This window comes from Nothobranchius furzeri, chromosome 19 (genome assembly GCF_043380555.1).
Source record: "Nothobranchius furzeri strain GRZ-AD chromosome 19, NfurGRZ-RIMD1, whole genome shotgun sequence".
NCBI classification, from domain to species: domain Eukaryota; kingdom Metazoa; phylum Chordata; class Actinopteri; order Cyprinodontiformes; family Nothobranchiidae; genus Nothobranchius; species Nothobranchius furzeri.
In genome coordinates this window covers 27,249,466-27,265,229 of record NC_091759.1, presented here as the reverse complement: position 1 = coordinate 27,265,229, position 15,764 = coordinate 27,249,466, and the positions used below count along the sequence as shown (strand labels likewise).

The 15,764-nt window shown below is 47.9% G+C and overlaps 1 protein-coding gene across 5 annotated transcripts in view; it reads right to left on the bottom strand.

The window, feature by feature from the left end:
* ints8 (integrator complex subunit 8) overlaps positions 1-15,764 on the bottom strand; it is a 48,341-nt gene that overhangs the window by 20,976 nt on the left and 11,601 nt on the right. For all 5 annotated transcript variants that reach the window (XM_054736432.2, XM_054736431.1, XM_054736433.2 and 2 more), the window contains exons 6-20: positions 14,798-14,849; positions 10,262-10,441; positions 10,080-10,187; positions 9,855-10,007; positions 9,671-9,771; positions 9,317-9,458; positions 7,269-7,339; positions 7,018-7,193; positions 6,809-6,939; positions 6,622-6,732; positions 6,346-6,550; positions 6,138-6,259; positions 376-560; positions 268-301; positions 132-191 (exon numbers count right to left, since the gene is read on the bottom strand). In XM_054736432.2, the coding sequence (XP_054592407.1) occupies positions 132-191; positions 268-301; positions 376-560; positions 6,138-6,259; positions 6,346-6,550; positions 6,622-6,732; positions 6,809-6,939; positions 7,018-7,193; positions 7,269-7,339; positions 9,317-9,458; positions 9,671-9,771; positions 9,855-10,007; positions 10,080-10,187; positions 10,262-10,441; positions 14,798-14,849 (1,831 nt within the window). The remainder of the gene's footprint in view (positions 1-131; positions 192-267; positions 302-375; positions 561-6,137; positions 6,260-6,345; positions 6,551-6,621; positions 6,733-6,808; positions 6,940-7,017; positions 7,194-7,268; positions 7,340-9,316; positions 9,459-9,670; positions 9,772-9,854; positions 10,008-10,079; positions 10,188-10,261; positions 10,442-14,797; positions 14,850-15,764) is intronic.

Sequence of the window (15,764 nt, the reverse complement as noted above, 5' to 3'; positions counted from 1 at the left end):
AGACAGAAACCACCGGTACCACCAACCACCACCAGTAGGTAAGGAGGGTGAGGCGCCTTGCCCAGGGGCACAACGCCTGCTACAGATGGGGTTAGAACCTGCAACCCTAGGGAGAGTAACAGGAGACGTACCCGTACGATGCTGTGGAGTCTGACGAACAGAGAGATCAGGGTGGTCAGCACCAGCGGCTCCTGAGAGGAAAACATCCTTAAATCTTGTCATCAGACTTACAGCTAAAGGAGATGCTTTTATTTTGTTGGTACTCACTCGGAGTTTCTTTATGAAGGTGATGAACTTGTTCCTGGATGATCAAAAAAATCTTTAACCAAACATGCTAGTAACGAACCACAGAAAGCAGCTGTTATGGTAACAAACCGCTGCATGATGCCCAGAGTCGACTCTCTATGTTTGATGAGACCCAGTCGGCCATCGCTGCTCCTCTTGTGTTGGACCGAGACGCTGCAGATCTGGACCACCACGTCCCACAGCTCCTTGGCTGTGCGCCGACTTTCTTTTGGACCTGGAAGCTCTTTGCAGGTGGAGGCCAGTAGCTGGCCGAGCTATGTGGAGAGAGGAAGTTCAAAATGAACAGATGTTACTACTTTATGCCTAGAAGGTTCTGCTGGACGCTTTGGTAGCACCTACGATGAGATACCATCCATAACTTTACGTATACAGCACTGTAAGACAGCACAGGGCCAATCACAGTGCAGAACAAGCATGAAACTAAATCATTTTAGACAACAATACAATGTAACCTGAACCCTAACCACACCTTTATCCAGTAAACTAGAAAATAAAAACAACCATGAACCCAAAACATCAGTTCCTTTGGTTCTAGCCGTTTATCTTCTGTACGTTCGTTCTGTGTTGTTTATCAAATCCTATCGTTTGGGTCTGTTTTGGCACACAGTGTAATAAAGATTTGTTTTTGTTTTCTGACAAGTTTCGGCTAACTCTGTAGCCTTCCTCAGAACAACGCCAACGATGGGGTCGTCACTTCCGTCTCCGTTTACCTGCAGTCAGCAACGAACGACATCGCCCTCTGCTGCCCGCGCTGATGACCCTGTCCCATAACGGTCCAGTGTGTACAGTCCTTTGTCCCTGTTCACTATCCTGGGTCCACATCTCCTCATTTCCATTGCTTCTGTAATCCATCGTCTGTATTTTTGCTGTTCTGCTTTATGAACCGTGTGCTGTCCCAGTCCCATATCTGATTTTCTCTCGTCATACCAGAGGCACCAACGAGACACCTGAACACCACCGGCGGCACCAATAACGACATTTACATAGAAAGAAGAAAAAGCCAGCAGCATGGACTTGAAAAGAACCAGCCAGCCTAACCTAAACACATCCAGGAAACCAACACATGGACCAATATTTACCATGAACATCAGAACCTCCCATCATACATAAAATGTCAGTAATCACAACGTTATACCACCGAGCCAACATAATAACAGAAGAACAGGACAAACATATGCAAAATGCTTTAAAAACCTGAGGATACCCAACATGGGCAATAAACAGAAGAAAAGAACAAGTCAGAAAAAGAAAAGATACCGTAAATCCTCTAATACAGGACCGGGCCTGTATTTGACTCAAGCTCATCAAGTTCCAGGCCTTTATTGGAAGGAGGACCAGAATTAGAGGCAGGCCTCTATTTCTATTTGAGCAAAATGAACTAATGGTTCGTTGGAGTTTTTGACCATTAAAATTGCGCCCACATTTTCAAAGTTAAACACATTTCTTTTAACAACGGTAGTTCCTGCTTCAGCCCTCTCCCCCCTCCCCCTGCTTCAGCCCCCTCCCCCCTCCCCCTGCTTCAGCCCTCTCCCCCCTCCCCCTGCTTCAGCCCTCTCCCCCTCCCCTGCTTCAGCCCTCTTCCCCCTCCCCCTGCTTCAGCCCTCTCCCCCCTCCCCCTGCTTCAGCCCCCTCCCACCTCCCCCTGCTTCAGCCCTCTCCCCCTCCCCCTGCTTCAGCCCTCTCTCCCCTCCCCCTGCTTCAGCCCTCCCCCCTCCCCCTGCTTCAGCCCCCTCCCACCTCCCCCTGCTTCAGCCCTCTCCCCCTCCCCCTGCTTCAGCCCTCTCTCCCCTCCCCCTGCTTCAGCCCTCCCCCCTCCCCCTGCTTCAGCCCTCTCTCCCCCTCCCCCTGCTTCAGCCCTCTCTCCCCTCCCCTGCTTCAGCCCTCCCCCCTCCCCCTGCTTCAGCCCTCTCTCCCCTCCCCCTGCTTCAGCCCTCCCCCCTCCCCCTGCTTCAGCCCTCTCCCCCCTCCCCCTGCTTCAGCCCTCTCCCCCCTCCCCCTGCGCAGTGGAAGCAAACTCACTGATGCGCCTGCAGCCTCTCGGAGTTCCTGCTGCTCTAAACATTAAAATAATTATTTCATTTTCTGTTCCTCACTTCTGATTACCTTCAGTGGTGTCTGTTTGTTGCAACCAGCAGGTAGAAAAACTAACTTGTTTTTATTTGACTATTTTTCTGTCCTGCCTGTTTATTATCTTCCTGCATCTCCTCTCAATCCTAAAGAGAAACTGCTACCTGGGTTCATATATATTCACCTCATGAGTTACCTTTGAACTGCAGTTCTAAAAGATCTACCGACCGCTAAAACAGCGGAGTGCTCGCCGGCCGCATCTGTGAGGTGCGTCACCGAGGACAAAACAGGTGATGCGCCCCGCTCCACAGCAGCGAAACGCATCAGGCACAAATAAAAGACAGAAAACATAAAAGGAAATGAACCGACATGAACGATCGCGTGTCAGTACCGACGCTCTGGCACAGAGCGTTGCCCCCCCGAGTGCAGGAGCTTGTCACCTGCTGACAGCAGGCTGCTGTCTTTTCCGAGGGCTGCATCTTGCCGGTCATTATCACGTGACAGCGACTAGTTCATACAACCCCTGCTACTGCTCCCCAGAGTGTTCTGCAGCATAATCAGCACGTTCTCTTTGAACTCGATATCAAATTTTCGCCTCCTCTTCATCTCCGCACGGTTAAAGTTACCCTCGAGGTCTATCACTGGCAAATCTAAAGTGAGATGATGACACAACACCCCCCCCCGTACTTGCTTGTTACCACATTCCACCCAGCCACAATAAAAAACTGGCCGTTATTCACCTCCGCCGACTCCGACACCGGCCAAAATATGATACCTGGCAGTTAATTAAATACAGGCTAATGTTAGAGGATTTACGATAAACAAAAACAAAACTAAAAAAACGGATAAACAGAAACCAGTGCCAACAAAAACCCTCCCATACATCAAAAGCATAGCGGGAAAAATAACAGTGAAAACACACCAACAAAACAAAAGACTAGTGCACCCTAAAGTGTGGAGTCATATATGAAGAACCATGCTAACTGCTATAAAACACACACAGGAGAAACCCTAAGCATTCAAAATGGGACATAAAAAGGATCGTTGACAGGACAGCATGTTGCAGCTGATGGAGATGTGTGGGACGCACATCCAGGGCACGAAGCTCCCGTTCCACCACATCCCAAAGATGCTCTATCGGGGTGAGATCTGGTGACTGTGGGGGCCGTTGTAGTACAGTGACCTCATCGTCATGCTCAAGAAACCAGTTAGAAATGATCGGAGATTTATGACATCACGCATTATCCTGCTGGAAGTAGCCATCAGAGGATGGGTACATGGTGGTCATGAAGGGATGGACACGGTCAGAAACAATGCTCAGGTAGCCCGTGGCATTTAAACCATGCCCAGTTGGCACTAAGGGGCCTAAAATGTGCCAAGAAACCACCCCCCACACCATGACACCACCACCACCAGCCTGCACAGTGGTAACAAGGCATGATGGATCCATGTTCTCATTCTGTCTACGCCAGACTCTGACTCTACCATCTAAATGTCTCAACAGAAATGGAGACTCCTCAGACCAGACAACACTTTTCCAGTCTTCAACTGTCCAGTTTTGGTGAGCTGGTGCAAACTGTAGCCTCTTTTTCCTATTTGTAGTGGAGATGAGTGGTACCGGCACTCCAAAAGGTCTACCGACCGCAAAATTAGCAGAGTGCGCGATGTGCGCTGGCCTCACCGGTCTGTTGAAGTCACCGGAGGACAAAACAGGCAGCAGCGAAACGCATCAGGCACATATGAGAGACAGAAAGCATAAGAGAATACGAGCCGACATAAACCATCGCGTGTTATAAATGTTTTTGGAGGAGGTGACACGTTGGGAACATCAATGTGGCCGTGCTCAGGACGCAGCTGTCTGGAGCGCGTCAACAATCAGAGCTCTGCGCCTCTCAGCTCTAAATAATCACCGGAGAGTCCACATAGATGATGTAATATCAGTAGAACCAGGACCTCTCTCAGGCTCCCCCTGGCTGTGTGAGTTAAGGGCTTCCAGGGGAGCCTGTCACCCTTTGGGGTGCTCCCTTTAGCTGGTCGTGAGTTGCCGGAACCTAGCAGACAGTTGCCGGAACGGTCCTTTCAAAATAAGACAGTTCCCGGACCTTGTTCCAGCAAGATCCGGCTCAAATTAAACCCTGGCTTCATCAGAACATTCACAGCCGAGTGTGAAGCAGCTGGGATGAGAATCAGCTCCTCTAAATCTGAGACCATGGTCTAGATTCGGAAAAAGGTAGAATGCCTTCTCCGGGTCAGGGATGAGGTCCTGCCCCAAGTGGAGGAGTTTAAGTATCTCGGGGTCTTGTTCATCCATCCATCAATTTTCAGCCACTTATCCGGAGTTGGGTCGCGGGGGCAGCAGCCTCCAGACTTCCCTCTCCCAGCCACTTGGGCCAGCTCCTCCGGGGGAATCCCAAGGCGTTCCCTGGCCAGCTGAGAAAAGTAGACCCTCCAGCGTGTCCTGGGACTTCCTTTCGGTCTCCTCCTGGTTGGACGTGGCCAGAAAACCTCACCAGGGAGGCGTCCAGGAGGCATCCTGACCAGAAGCCTGAGACACCTCAACTGGCTCCTCTCGACGTGGAGGAGCAGCGGGTCTACTCCGAGCCCCTCCCGGATGACCGAGCTTCTTACCCTATCTCTAAGGGAGAGCCCAGACACCCTGCGGAGAAAAATCAAATTTCGGCCGCTTGTATCCGCAATCTCGTTCTTTTGGTCACTACCCGTGACCACAGGTGAGGGTAGGAACGTAGATCGACCGTTTCCGACCCAAGACCATGGTCCCAGATTTAGAGGAGCTGATTCTCATCCCAGCTGCTTCACACTCGGCTGCGAACCGCTCCAGCGAAAGCTGAAGGTCAGGTTCTGATGAAGCCAACAGGACCACATCATCTGCAAAAAGCAGAGACCTGATCCTCAGGCCACCAAAACGGATGCCCTCCACACCTTGGCTGCTCCTGGAGATCCTGTCTGTAAAACTTATGAACCGAATCGGTGACAAAGGGCCGCCTTGGAGGAGTCCAATAGCCAGTGAGAGTAATAATAATAAGCAGGGGCGGTGCACTGGATTAGGGTTTAGTGACAGCTATTCAATTCAATTCAAGTTTATTTATAAAGCGCCAAATCACGACAAGAGTCGTCTCAAGGCACTTCACATAATAAACATTCCAATTCAGGTCAGTTCATTAAGCCAATCAGAAATAATGTTTCCTATATAAGGAACCCAGCAAACATTTAGCGCCAGTGGAGAGGAAAACTCCCTTTTAACAGGAAGAAACCTCCAGAGAATCCTGGCTCAGTGTAAGCAGCCATCCTCCCCTTCACTAACCAGCTAACTAGCCTTCCTTTGGGGACATTTCCTGCTTATATCCATGGTGTCTCGGAGGAGAAAACCTCCAGCGGTAGACTAAAGTTTCCTCCCAGTTTTCTGTCACCCTGGTTCATGAAACAGAATCAAGTTCAGCAAGAACTTCTACAGGCTCACACACGACTACTGCCCCCCCCACCGCCACCCGCAGCAGAGCCCAACACGACCCAAAGACCGACCCGACGGACTTTAAGCCAAAAACCGGATTGCCAGAGTCAACATAGCCTCCATTTGAGCCTTTCCCCAAGCACGTTCTCATCGATCACGTAGGTGACCCGTTTTGGATTCAAAACAAAGGTGAGGGATTTCATGTGTTTCTGATAAACAAACCAGAACCAGGAGGGTGCAGCTAATCTAGCTCGATCCAAAACCGGACCAGAACGTTGGGTTCTGCAGGCGGTACCTTGATGAACGGGTTGTTCATGACCAGAGACGGCGGCACCTGCAGGGTCAAGTAGTCGTTCTCTCTCCAGTTCAGCATGAAGGCGACACACTCCTCACCTATCACCTGGCGTAGAGGAACATCTGGAGACAGCAGAACCACTTCATTCACACTTTGGAGGAAAAGAGAAACTGAACTGAAATGTGAGTCGAGTCGGCTGTTTGCTCACCATGAACCCTCATCTCCAGGTAACCTCTGACCCTGCTGACCAGGTCTGGCGGCGGCCGCTCCTTGCTGCCCTCGGCTGCCATGGCCTCATGGGCTCGGACCTCGAGCAGCAGCATCTCGTTGAGCATCACCTGCCGCAGCTTAGGGGAGAACTCTGTGACGAGTTCCAGGCAGGCAGAGAAGAGCAGGCGAGCATGGGCGAAGTCCTGAGATGAAGAGAAAGAGGACATGAAGGTTCTGCTGCTCTGCCCATCAGCTTCCTGTTAGAGCAGCAGACCTTCACAGAGATGCTGAGGAGCCCTTTGGCCATGAGGATGTAAACCAGGTCTTTGGTCAGGTTGTCTTTGATCCCAAGGATGACAACGATGTATTCTGCAGGAACCTCCCACTATTTGGACCAACAGAACCGGGTTACACACATCAGAGCATCAATTTGACAGCTTTGGGAGTGTGTGGAGCCGGACCTTGCTGTTGACTCTCCAGAAGGATCGCTCTGCCATTCCGTGAAGCTCGATGAGAATCTGTCTGACCCTGCGAGGATCCAGAGAGAGGATGAGCTGCTGCTCCAGCTGTCCGATGTTCACGCTGGCCGAAGCTGTGGAGGAGCAAGACCCACACTGAACACCCAGAGCAGAAAGGTTCTGGACGACCAGCTGGACACGAGGGTCCGTACCTGGGATGTCGTAGAAGGACGGTAAGGGTTTGGCACTGAGGTTGATTGTGGCCGACCTCTTCTTCATCTGCTCCAGCAGCATCTTCCTCTCTTCCTCCTTCAGCAGCTCCAGGAACAGTTTATGAGACGTCACCACAAACACCTGAGACAGGTCCTCCAGGCTCTCACACAGAGTCCTGCACCAACACCAGAGGTCATACCGGGTCAGAGAGCAGCTCCTCTCACGTGGACCACGATCTGCTGTCACTCACCTTAAGAAGTCAGCCATGTTGCTTCTGGACCTCTCAGACGGTGGCCTCTGCTCCAGAGAGCGTGTGCAAACCTGAGGAGAACAAACTTGACCTGAGAACACTCCAAGACCCCAGAGCAGGTCTTTGGTTCTGAGCTAGACCTGACCCAGCTCCATTTCACTAAGCGACAAGGAACCAGAACCACGTTCCCAAGGGCACGGTTCCGTATGTTCCCTCTACGTTCTCCCCTAGTTTTAGTCCCTGCTCTGTTGAGGTACCTGGCAAGGCTGAGTCGGCCGGCATCGTGATTCTGGCTGCTGATTGGCTAAGGGGCGGAGTCACCTACTTTCTGTCATGGAGCTGGCGTGGGAACCAAACTACAGCGTTCATTTTGTTGACAAAATATTTTCGTCTTTTTTTCGTCACGAAAATATATTTACAGATGAAAATGAAACAAAATTTCAAAATAAAAGCTTGGAAAAAGACGAAGACGGTAATTAAATTGATTGAAACATTTAGTCAACGAATGCAAGAGAGACGAAAATCCACGATGACGAATATCTAATCAGAAGACAGGAAAGATGCATGATGCAATCAACAAATTGACTAGGTGAGGAGAGAACCAATCAGAGTCCGCTTTGTTTAGAGGTGACGCTAGGCCTACCATAATAATAATCAACTTCTCCATGCTTGCTCGGAGATGTACGGAGCTCTCGGATGTGACCTGACTGCTCACACTGCACGTCTGGTAGCAACACGTCGGCCCTAAAATATGCCAAAAATAGCAGTTTTTACTCAACACGCCAGACTGTTGTGTCTTGTTTTGCCTGTTGTCCTTCGGGAGCGCTGCAGGAGGACACACAGGGATTTATGGGGGTTGGATGAGGAAAACCAAATAAAGAAAGTAAATCTGTGTTTAGTGATCAGTTTAATTTGACATGAACATGACAAACACGCTTTCCTTACAATCTTTGTGAGTAAAAAAACGTGTAGAAACAAAAACGAACAGCGTGTGTTATTAGGGAAATAGCGGGCGAGCGGCGTTGATGCAGGATTGCGCATGCGCCGTGAGCGGTTCTGGTACTTTTTGGGTCGCAGCGGCTCGCAGCGCCGCTTCAACAGTGCGATACCCTCACGAGGGACGAGCAAAATATTAAACACACCAGAAGTCCGTGCGACCTCACGATTGCACAGTTGAAGCGGTGCAGCGAGCGGCTACGACCCATAAAGTACCAGAACCGCTCACGGCGCATGCGCAATCATGCACACACGTTGTTCGTTTTAGCGCAATGAGGAAGTGCACGTGCGCTCTAAACCAGGACTAGACCAGTAAAGTGAAGCGTGCTTTTGCCGGTTTATAATTTTCAGGGTCTGGTTTGCACGGATATGATCCGAGTCCCGAGCCCGCACAGATGTTTTACCGGTACGTTTTATAACCCGGTGCACCTTTTGTTTGTGTTAAAGACCAAAAAGACGCCCGTAACTGACGGCTTACAGGTCCTGTACTGTACTTATTTTGGGGTGTTAACCATTTTATTGAGAAAAGTTTCTGGAAAAATGCCCTCAAAGGAGGAATTTTTATTTTTGAGTATTTCTGCATGCTAGTTTGAAAAATGCTTGTTGTGCAGTTGCTACAAAGAGCACCTTTGTAATTCCCAGTGTGCTTTTTGTGTTTTATTAAACATGTAAGTGTTAAACATGAGAAGTGTTTTTTTTATTCAAATATTCTACAGTAAGTTCTTAGCTGTGTGTGCTATATCTGATCAGTGGTGGTGAAGAGTTTGGACCCTGCGTATTAAATTACACTACTAGTGTTTCCGTGCTCTATACAAAAGTAGGAAATTACTTCATTAGAAAAAATATATGTATTTGTTGACTAAAACTGCTTATTTTCATCGACTAAAATGGGACTAAGTAAAATGAAAAATTCCTGTCACAATTAACACTGCAAACTACACTCAGATGGGCCGATTCAAACCGCGCTGTCCAGAGCGGCTTCAGGCTGAGCAGAGCTCCTGGAGAACCACCTTAATGGAACGAGTGCTGCTGGACCAGGACTTTGGTCCTACCTCCAACATGAAGTCCAGCGTTCTTCTGCTGGGTCTGAGCAGCAGCTGCTGGAAGCCCACGCTGGGGACTTCTCCCTCCAGAGCGTCTCGGACCGCGTTACAAACACAAACCTTGTGACAGACCTCATCCAGACCCGAGTCCCTGCACAGAACAGAAAGCTGGTTCAGACCCGATCCCCGAGCCGAGTCCCACTGATGGTTTTGAACCAGATCCAAGCTGCTGAGAACACTCAAGGTCAGAACTTATCCCATTCTACTCAGTACCGGAGGGAAGCACAGCCCATTAGCTCTTAAAGTTGTGGCCCAGTAGGGCAGAACCCTGGACCCAGACGGAACGGCAGACTAACGTCTCACCCTTGTTGGACTTTGTACTGGAGCTCCCTGAGGATGGACCGTCTGAAGTGGTTCTGCAAACTTTGAGACGAGTTGTCTTTGATGAAGGCTTCGACAACGGCCTGAAGGGTCACAAGCAGCAGGTGGTTGGTGTCCCGAGCATTTGGGTCAGTTCTACGGTCTGGGGTAAGGTGCGTGTTCTGACCTGGTAGTCGCAGGCCCGGATCAGGTTGTTGATCTGGTCACATTGGGTCATCTGGGTGTCAGAGGGGTCACAGTCTCCCGCCAGAGCCTTGCAGGCGTTCCAGTAGCCGTTTAGACGCTTCTCGTCCAGGTGAACGTGGACAGTCTGGTCCAGCTGAGACACAAAGGACAGACGGTCTGCTTTTGGGTTTGGGTGAGACAAAAAGACACCAGTGAGCTTTTAGACCTTCTTCAGAAGCTCCTTGGTGTGTCTGAAATGGTCCTGGGCCTTCTTATAGGCCGTCTGGTCCATGCAGCCCTGCTGGAAGAAAACACCTCCCAGGTCGTAACACACCTGCAACACAGCTCACCTGTCAGAATCACACTCATCACAGCACCAATCAAACACACCCACCAAGCTCCGCCCACCTGACAGTGCAGCTGGTCAGCGCTGATCCGAAGCCCAGCCGTGGATGACTCCGTTTCTCCATTAGCAGCAGCATCGGCACCAAGCAGGTCCAGAGTCCTTAGAGTGTGGACGTAGAAGTCCTTCTTCAGCTGCAGCGCCCTCTGCAGGACGCTGATGGAGTCATTTGCCTGCTCCTTCAGCTGAGAGCACAAACACACACTGTAACATGATGAAGACCTTGGACTTGCTGCAGTGAGCTTCATCCGTGTGCCCTTCTGCCCAGGACACGGGTTGTGTTGGCCTGACACCAGGAGGAGGCCATGGTGAAATCTCCGGACTTATCGGGCCTCTTACAGGAGACGAGACTTTTATCCAACTCCCTTTTAATAAAAATATCTGATTCTGGCTCACACAAAGGTTTCCTCACAGGTTAACAACACCTACATTAAACAACGACCGTTTCATCTGAAGTCTTGTCATAATCTCGACTGCTCCACAGAAATCAGTGAGTCGCCATCATTATTGATTCTGGAAATAAGGCTTCATTTCAGATTTTAAATACACGAATCAGCCTACTTGTTGAATTGAAGAATGATTTATTATCACAATAATATTACTGTTACGGTCGACCGATATTGGTTCTTCTATTGCCGATACCGATACGAGGCGGTCGTGGTCGGCCGTAAGTGCTGCCGGTTTTAGGGCCGATATCTGGATGTTTGGCACCTTATCAGATCACTCATAACAGCTGCGGATGCACAAGACTTCTGAACCTAATCTGGATTTAGCCAACTGTTGAATCTTAATGTAGACGTTGCTCAGTGTTAAAATCACACCAGATTAACAAAAATACCAACCCTGACCCTGACCAAGTATTAAATATACAAAACAGGCAGTGTTTCAGAGCGTTTATTAGGCAGATGTTTTATAGGTTTGTACACATTTACATGCAAGTATAAATAATAAAGTATAAATAAATGCACCTTTAGAACAGAAAGACAGATCCTACAGTGATGTAATAATGTATAAAACCCAACAGCAACATCTACAGCTCATCCAGTCTCTTTATAACATCTTTCATAAGATTCTAACATCACAAAAACAGCTTCAGCATTAACGAACCTTAGTGCTCTAGACTCAGCCTGGAGACGGGGAACCTTCAGGTGTGTTTTTACCTTCCTCAGCTCCCAGCTCACCAGCCTCCTGCTGAAATCACACCTCCTTTCCTTGGTTGGCCTCCATGACGTGCGGCCATGCTGGACGTGACTTTAGTTGAGCCATCAGACAGAAACTAACCAGGAGAAACAGCTGTTAGTGGTTGTGTAGAGCACCCATCTTCAGTTGAGTCTGCAGCAGGAAGAGCAGAGGAGAACTCAGCACATTACCTACCGTCTGTATGAGAAATAGTAGACACACTCATCTATTAACTATATAATACATTGTGAAAGACAGAAGACGGGAGTTGCCGGATTCTGAGGGCGTGGTGATTGGACGCCGGCTGGTCCGTGTTACGGGTAATGAGGCCAGAGAGAACAAAAGGGTGGCAGATCTACCAAGGTGGAGTGTGTGGTCGACCGGTCATTGTGGCACCAGATTCTGGGGGGTGGGGTCGATCGCAGTCGTTTAGGACTGCCGGCGACGAAGATTGTTGAGCAGGTGGGCAGTGTTCCAGCGATAGGAGGAAAGGCTTGACACTTTCTTTAGGTAGCGAGGGCTGGGAGTAGTTGGGTGCCGAGACCACGCCAACATCTGCCGCCGCAGACTCTGGCAGTCGGACTCAAGTTGTGGATTTACCCGCCGTCCTCGCAAGCTGCACCCCAGGGCGTTGGACGGTGTCGGAAGCTCAGACCCCGGGGAGGGGGTCGCATCAACTGGGACAGCCAAGTACCGCTGCTTGTTTTTATTTAGCTGGCTTTTAGTGTGAAGGACTAGTGTTTTATTATTGACTGTGATCGTTTTATTTTTGCTGGTGTAAATAAAGGCTCTTCTGATAAGTTGTTGCCTACTGGTGCCGTTTTCAGGTTCTGGTTGGAGGGCAAGATATTCTGCCCGTGCTCCCACTGGAACTTTCATTACAACATGTTATACTACCTAACTAGTCACTAGTGCCACTGAAGGCTAATGTTGGATTTTACGTACAAATTAAAACTAGTCTTTAGCCAGAACGCGTCTCTGCTGTTTCTGACCACTGATAACACGCTAAACAGAAAACCTAGAGCTGCAGATCTTTTCCTGTGTTCCTGTTCACCGTGTCATGCATGTAAGAACTGGAGAAGCGTGACATTCTTAAGCTCCTCCCACCAGGAGGGGGTGCAGACGCTACAGGACTCTCCTCTCTAACACACAGGTAAATAATGTCATGTATAAAACTGGAGCTAACATGTTAAGCTAACAGCATCTGAGAATTTAAGACGGTCTCTAAAGCTAACAACAAGCTAGCCTAGCATTAGCATGCTGCCGGTGTCGGTACAAGATCTGCTCAGGTGCAAGATCGGCTCGGGGTCCGTCGACTGCCGATGACGTCAAAGTAGTTTATTGGCTGAACATGAACCTTACGGAATTATGTAATCATGTTACGTTGTTATCACGTTACGTTGGTCCAGGCAAATCTTTTTGTAGGAAAGATGGACAACTTTTACAAAGAAATCCATCATTACCTCTTTGAAAATACACTTTTAGCGTAGAGCTGCATGTATATTAGGGCTGAACGATTAACTGCGTGTGCAATTAAATTGCGATGTGACAAAAGAGATTTTCTAATCGCAAAGGCTGCAATTCGGCAGCGAGTGGTTAGCGCAATGCTAATATACGTGGAAAAACCCATAGGAATGCTAATGCTAATATCACCGATTACATTATTACAAATTATGAATTAGAAACGTGCCAAATGATTACATTTGGAGTCTAATAGAAAGTAAAACTACCATCAATCAAATAAGTACAGACAGGTATTTTAGTACAGCCAGAAAACTTTTAACTCCAGAGTTTTGGCTAGCAGCTATGAGCGTACCTGAACTACGCATGGACAAGACGTCAAAAACTCTAAACACAAAATACTTCAATAAACGGGACACACTTCTTTCCTGCAAATACAATTTCACAGGTGTTGCTAATACCTATGATCCTTCAAGGGATGTGCTCAAAGAGGAGTTCAACATTATGAATACAAGATAGTGTTTTATTTTACAAATACCATTATAAACACAAACTTACGTCTTAAGAAACATTATTTTAATAACGAAACTGCTAAATTCTTTCCAACAGTATAGATGTGTAGTGTATTTTGTCCGAGTGCGCCGTACTTTGACGTCATCGGCAGTCGAAAGGACCCCGAGCCGATCTTGTACCGACACCGGCGGTTCTTACGGCTCGTCTTTTCTTTCACTCAGCTACGTTTTATTTCATGTTTTACTTTAATTCACACTAAACACACATCTGTAGGGTTTGAAACACCAAAGAGAAGCCTTACCTTTTACTCAGAGGTAAATACTCCCAGTGTTTTGGATTGGAGTCCTTCACCAGCTTCCAGCAGAAGTGGGCTGCCCGCGGAGGTGCCTGACTTTAAATCGGCTGTACTAAAGAGGCTTATTGAACGATGATGAAAAATGCTAAATATCGGCCTAATTAATCGGCCAACCAATAAATCAGTCGACCACTACTATATTGATGAATGGCTTTTCCATATTTAGATCATATTAAATAAAATAGGTTAGCTCAAAGTATCTGAGGACTCTTGGTAAACACCCATTTTAGACTTGGTAGATTCTGATTTGTCTAAATCTATACACAGTTAGTAAAAGAAGGAACACTTCCTTCCTCTAAAGGTTAGTTCCAGCACACTGTACCAGTTCGGCCAAACGGGGTCATTGGCTTATGAACCATCCTTTCAAGGTCAGAGAAACAACTCATCAGATGTGAAACGTCTCGCCTGCAGACCTGGAGGTCATCTCTGACCAGCTGATGCAGATTCAGAGGAATACGGCCTTTGACATCTAGGAGTCCATCTACTTGCATGCTGACAAGACTTGGTGGCCAGCAGGATTGCTGAGAAGCCTCATCACACGAGTATTGTACAACACAGCGGGCGTCCGATGGTTTTAGTAATTTGATCATTTATTAAACCTCAGCAAATATTCAGCAAGACTTATTTTACAACCCAGACACCACAGTAGCCCAAGTTCCATCCTTACTCACGTCTACTCGTTTGTTCTGCATCATCCTAGTAGTGGAAATATAGTAATAAATACATTTTTATGAACTATATTTTTTGTCTCTGTGTCAAATTATTATAGAGTTGTTTCCCTGGCGAACCCAAAGTACCTGGTTTCATCATCAGTCGAATATTAATATTGATAATCCATATTTTTATGGAATGTTACATTTGACTAAATACCTTTATATTCTATTGACATGTAACAAATGTTATGCCACCATCACCCCCACACACACACCATCACCCCCACTACCGCCACACCACCATCACCCCCACACACACCACAATTAGCCCCCCCCACGCACACACACACGCGCGCACACACACACACACCTGGACTCACCACAGCCAGGATGTTCTCAGTCATCTCCTTCTCCTGCTGGACCAAGTTTAACCTGCAGCAGAACCAAACAAACCAGCTAGTAGTAATAAGATAATACTGCTGCACCATGAAGGATTGTGGTTAACTAGTCGTTGGTCAGTGAAAGTAGTAAATGGTAGCATCCTTTTTATCGTTTTTTCTAAAGCATTTGAAACTGTTCACCATTAAACTTAAGACTCCTCCAGTAGGACGGTTCAGTACCAGGTGTATTAAATCAGATAGGACTTTGTTCTGAATTTGCTACAGTCCACAAGGGGGTACCACAGGGCCCTGAGTTAGGACTTCTTTAATTCATCATTTACATTAACAGTCTAGGTCTAAACGTTACGGATTCAAATCTGCACTTTTATGCTGATGACGCAGGTAGTTATAGCTGTGGTTAGTCTTGCACAAGCCATTGATTCCATGCAGAAATCCTTTGTTGCTGTCCAACATTCACTCCTGAAGCTTCAACTCTCTCTAAAACTCAGCTCGAGTTTTCCAATTCAAGGAGGCGGGCCCAAGTGATACCTTCAGTAACAACTCTCTAGAGTGAAGAAATGGCGTTGGTTCACACGTACAGATTTCTGAATGTCTTGATTGACGACTCACTCAACTTTAAAGTTACAGTGTGTAGTTTCCTGGTACTAGGGAGCAGTACAGGGTAGTTTCCCACCATATCGCCATGAATGTTACTGGTTTTAAAACACAGTAAATGTTACCTCTCAAGCAGGAGGCGTGCAACCTGGCCTTTGACAGTCCTTCAGTTAATTCCACTGAGAGGACGCAACGCTGATAGTATTTGTCTGGAGGTGTAGGTACCGGATCTGCTCGGGTTCTGCGCCTGCCTATGACCTCACACTACGGCAACACCACTCGGCTAAAATATGTTGCATCTCTTTTTTTATTCTGTTCTTTTGGGAGGAGTTAAGCTGTTTTGTTATTAAAT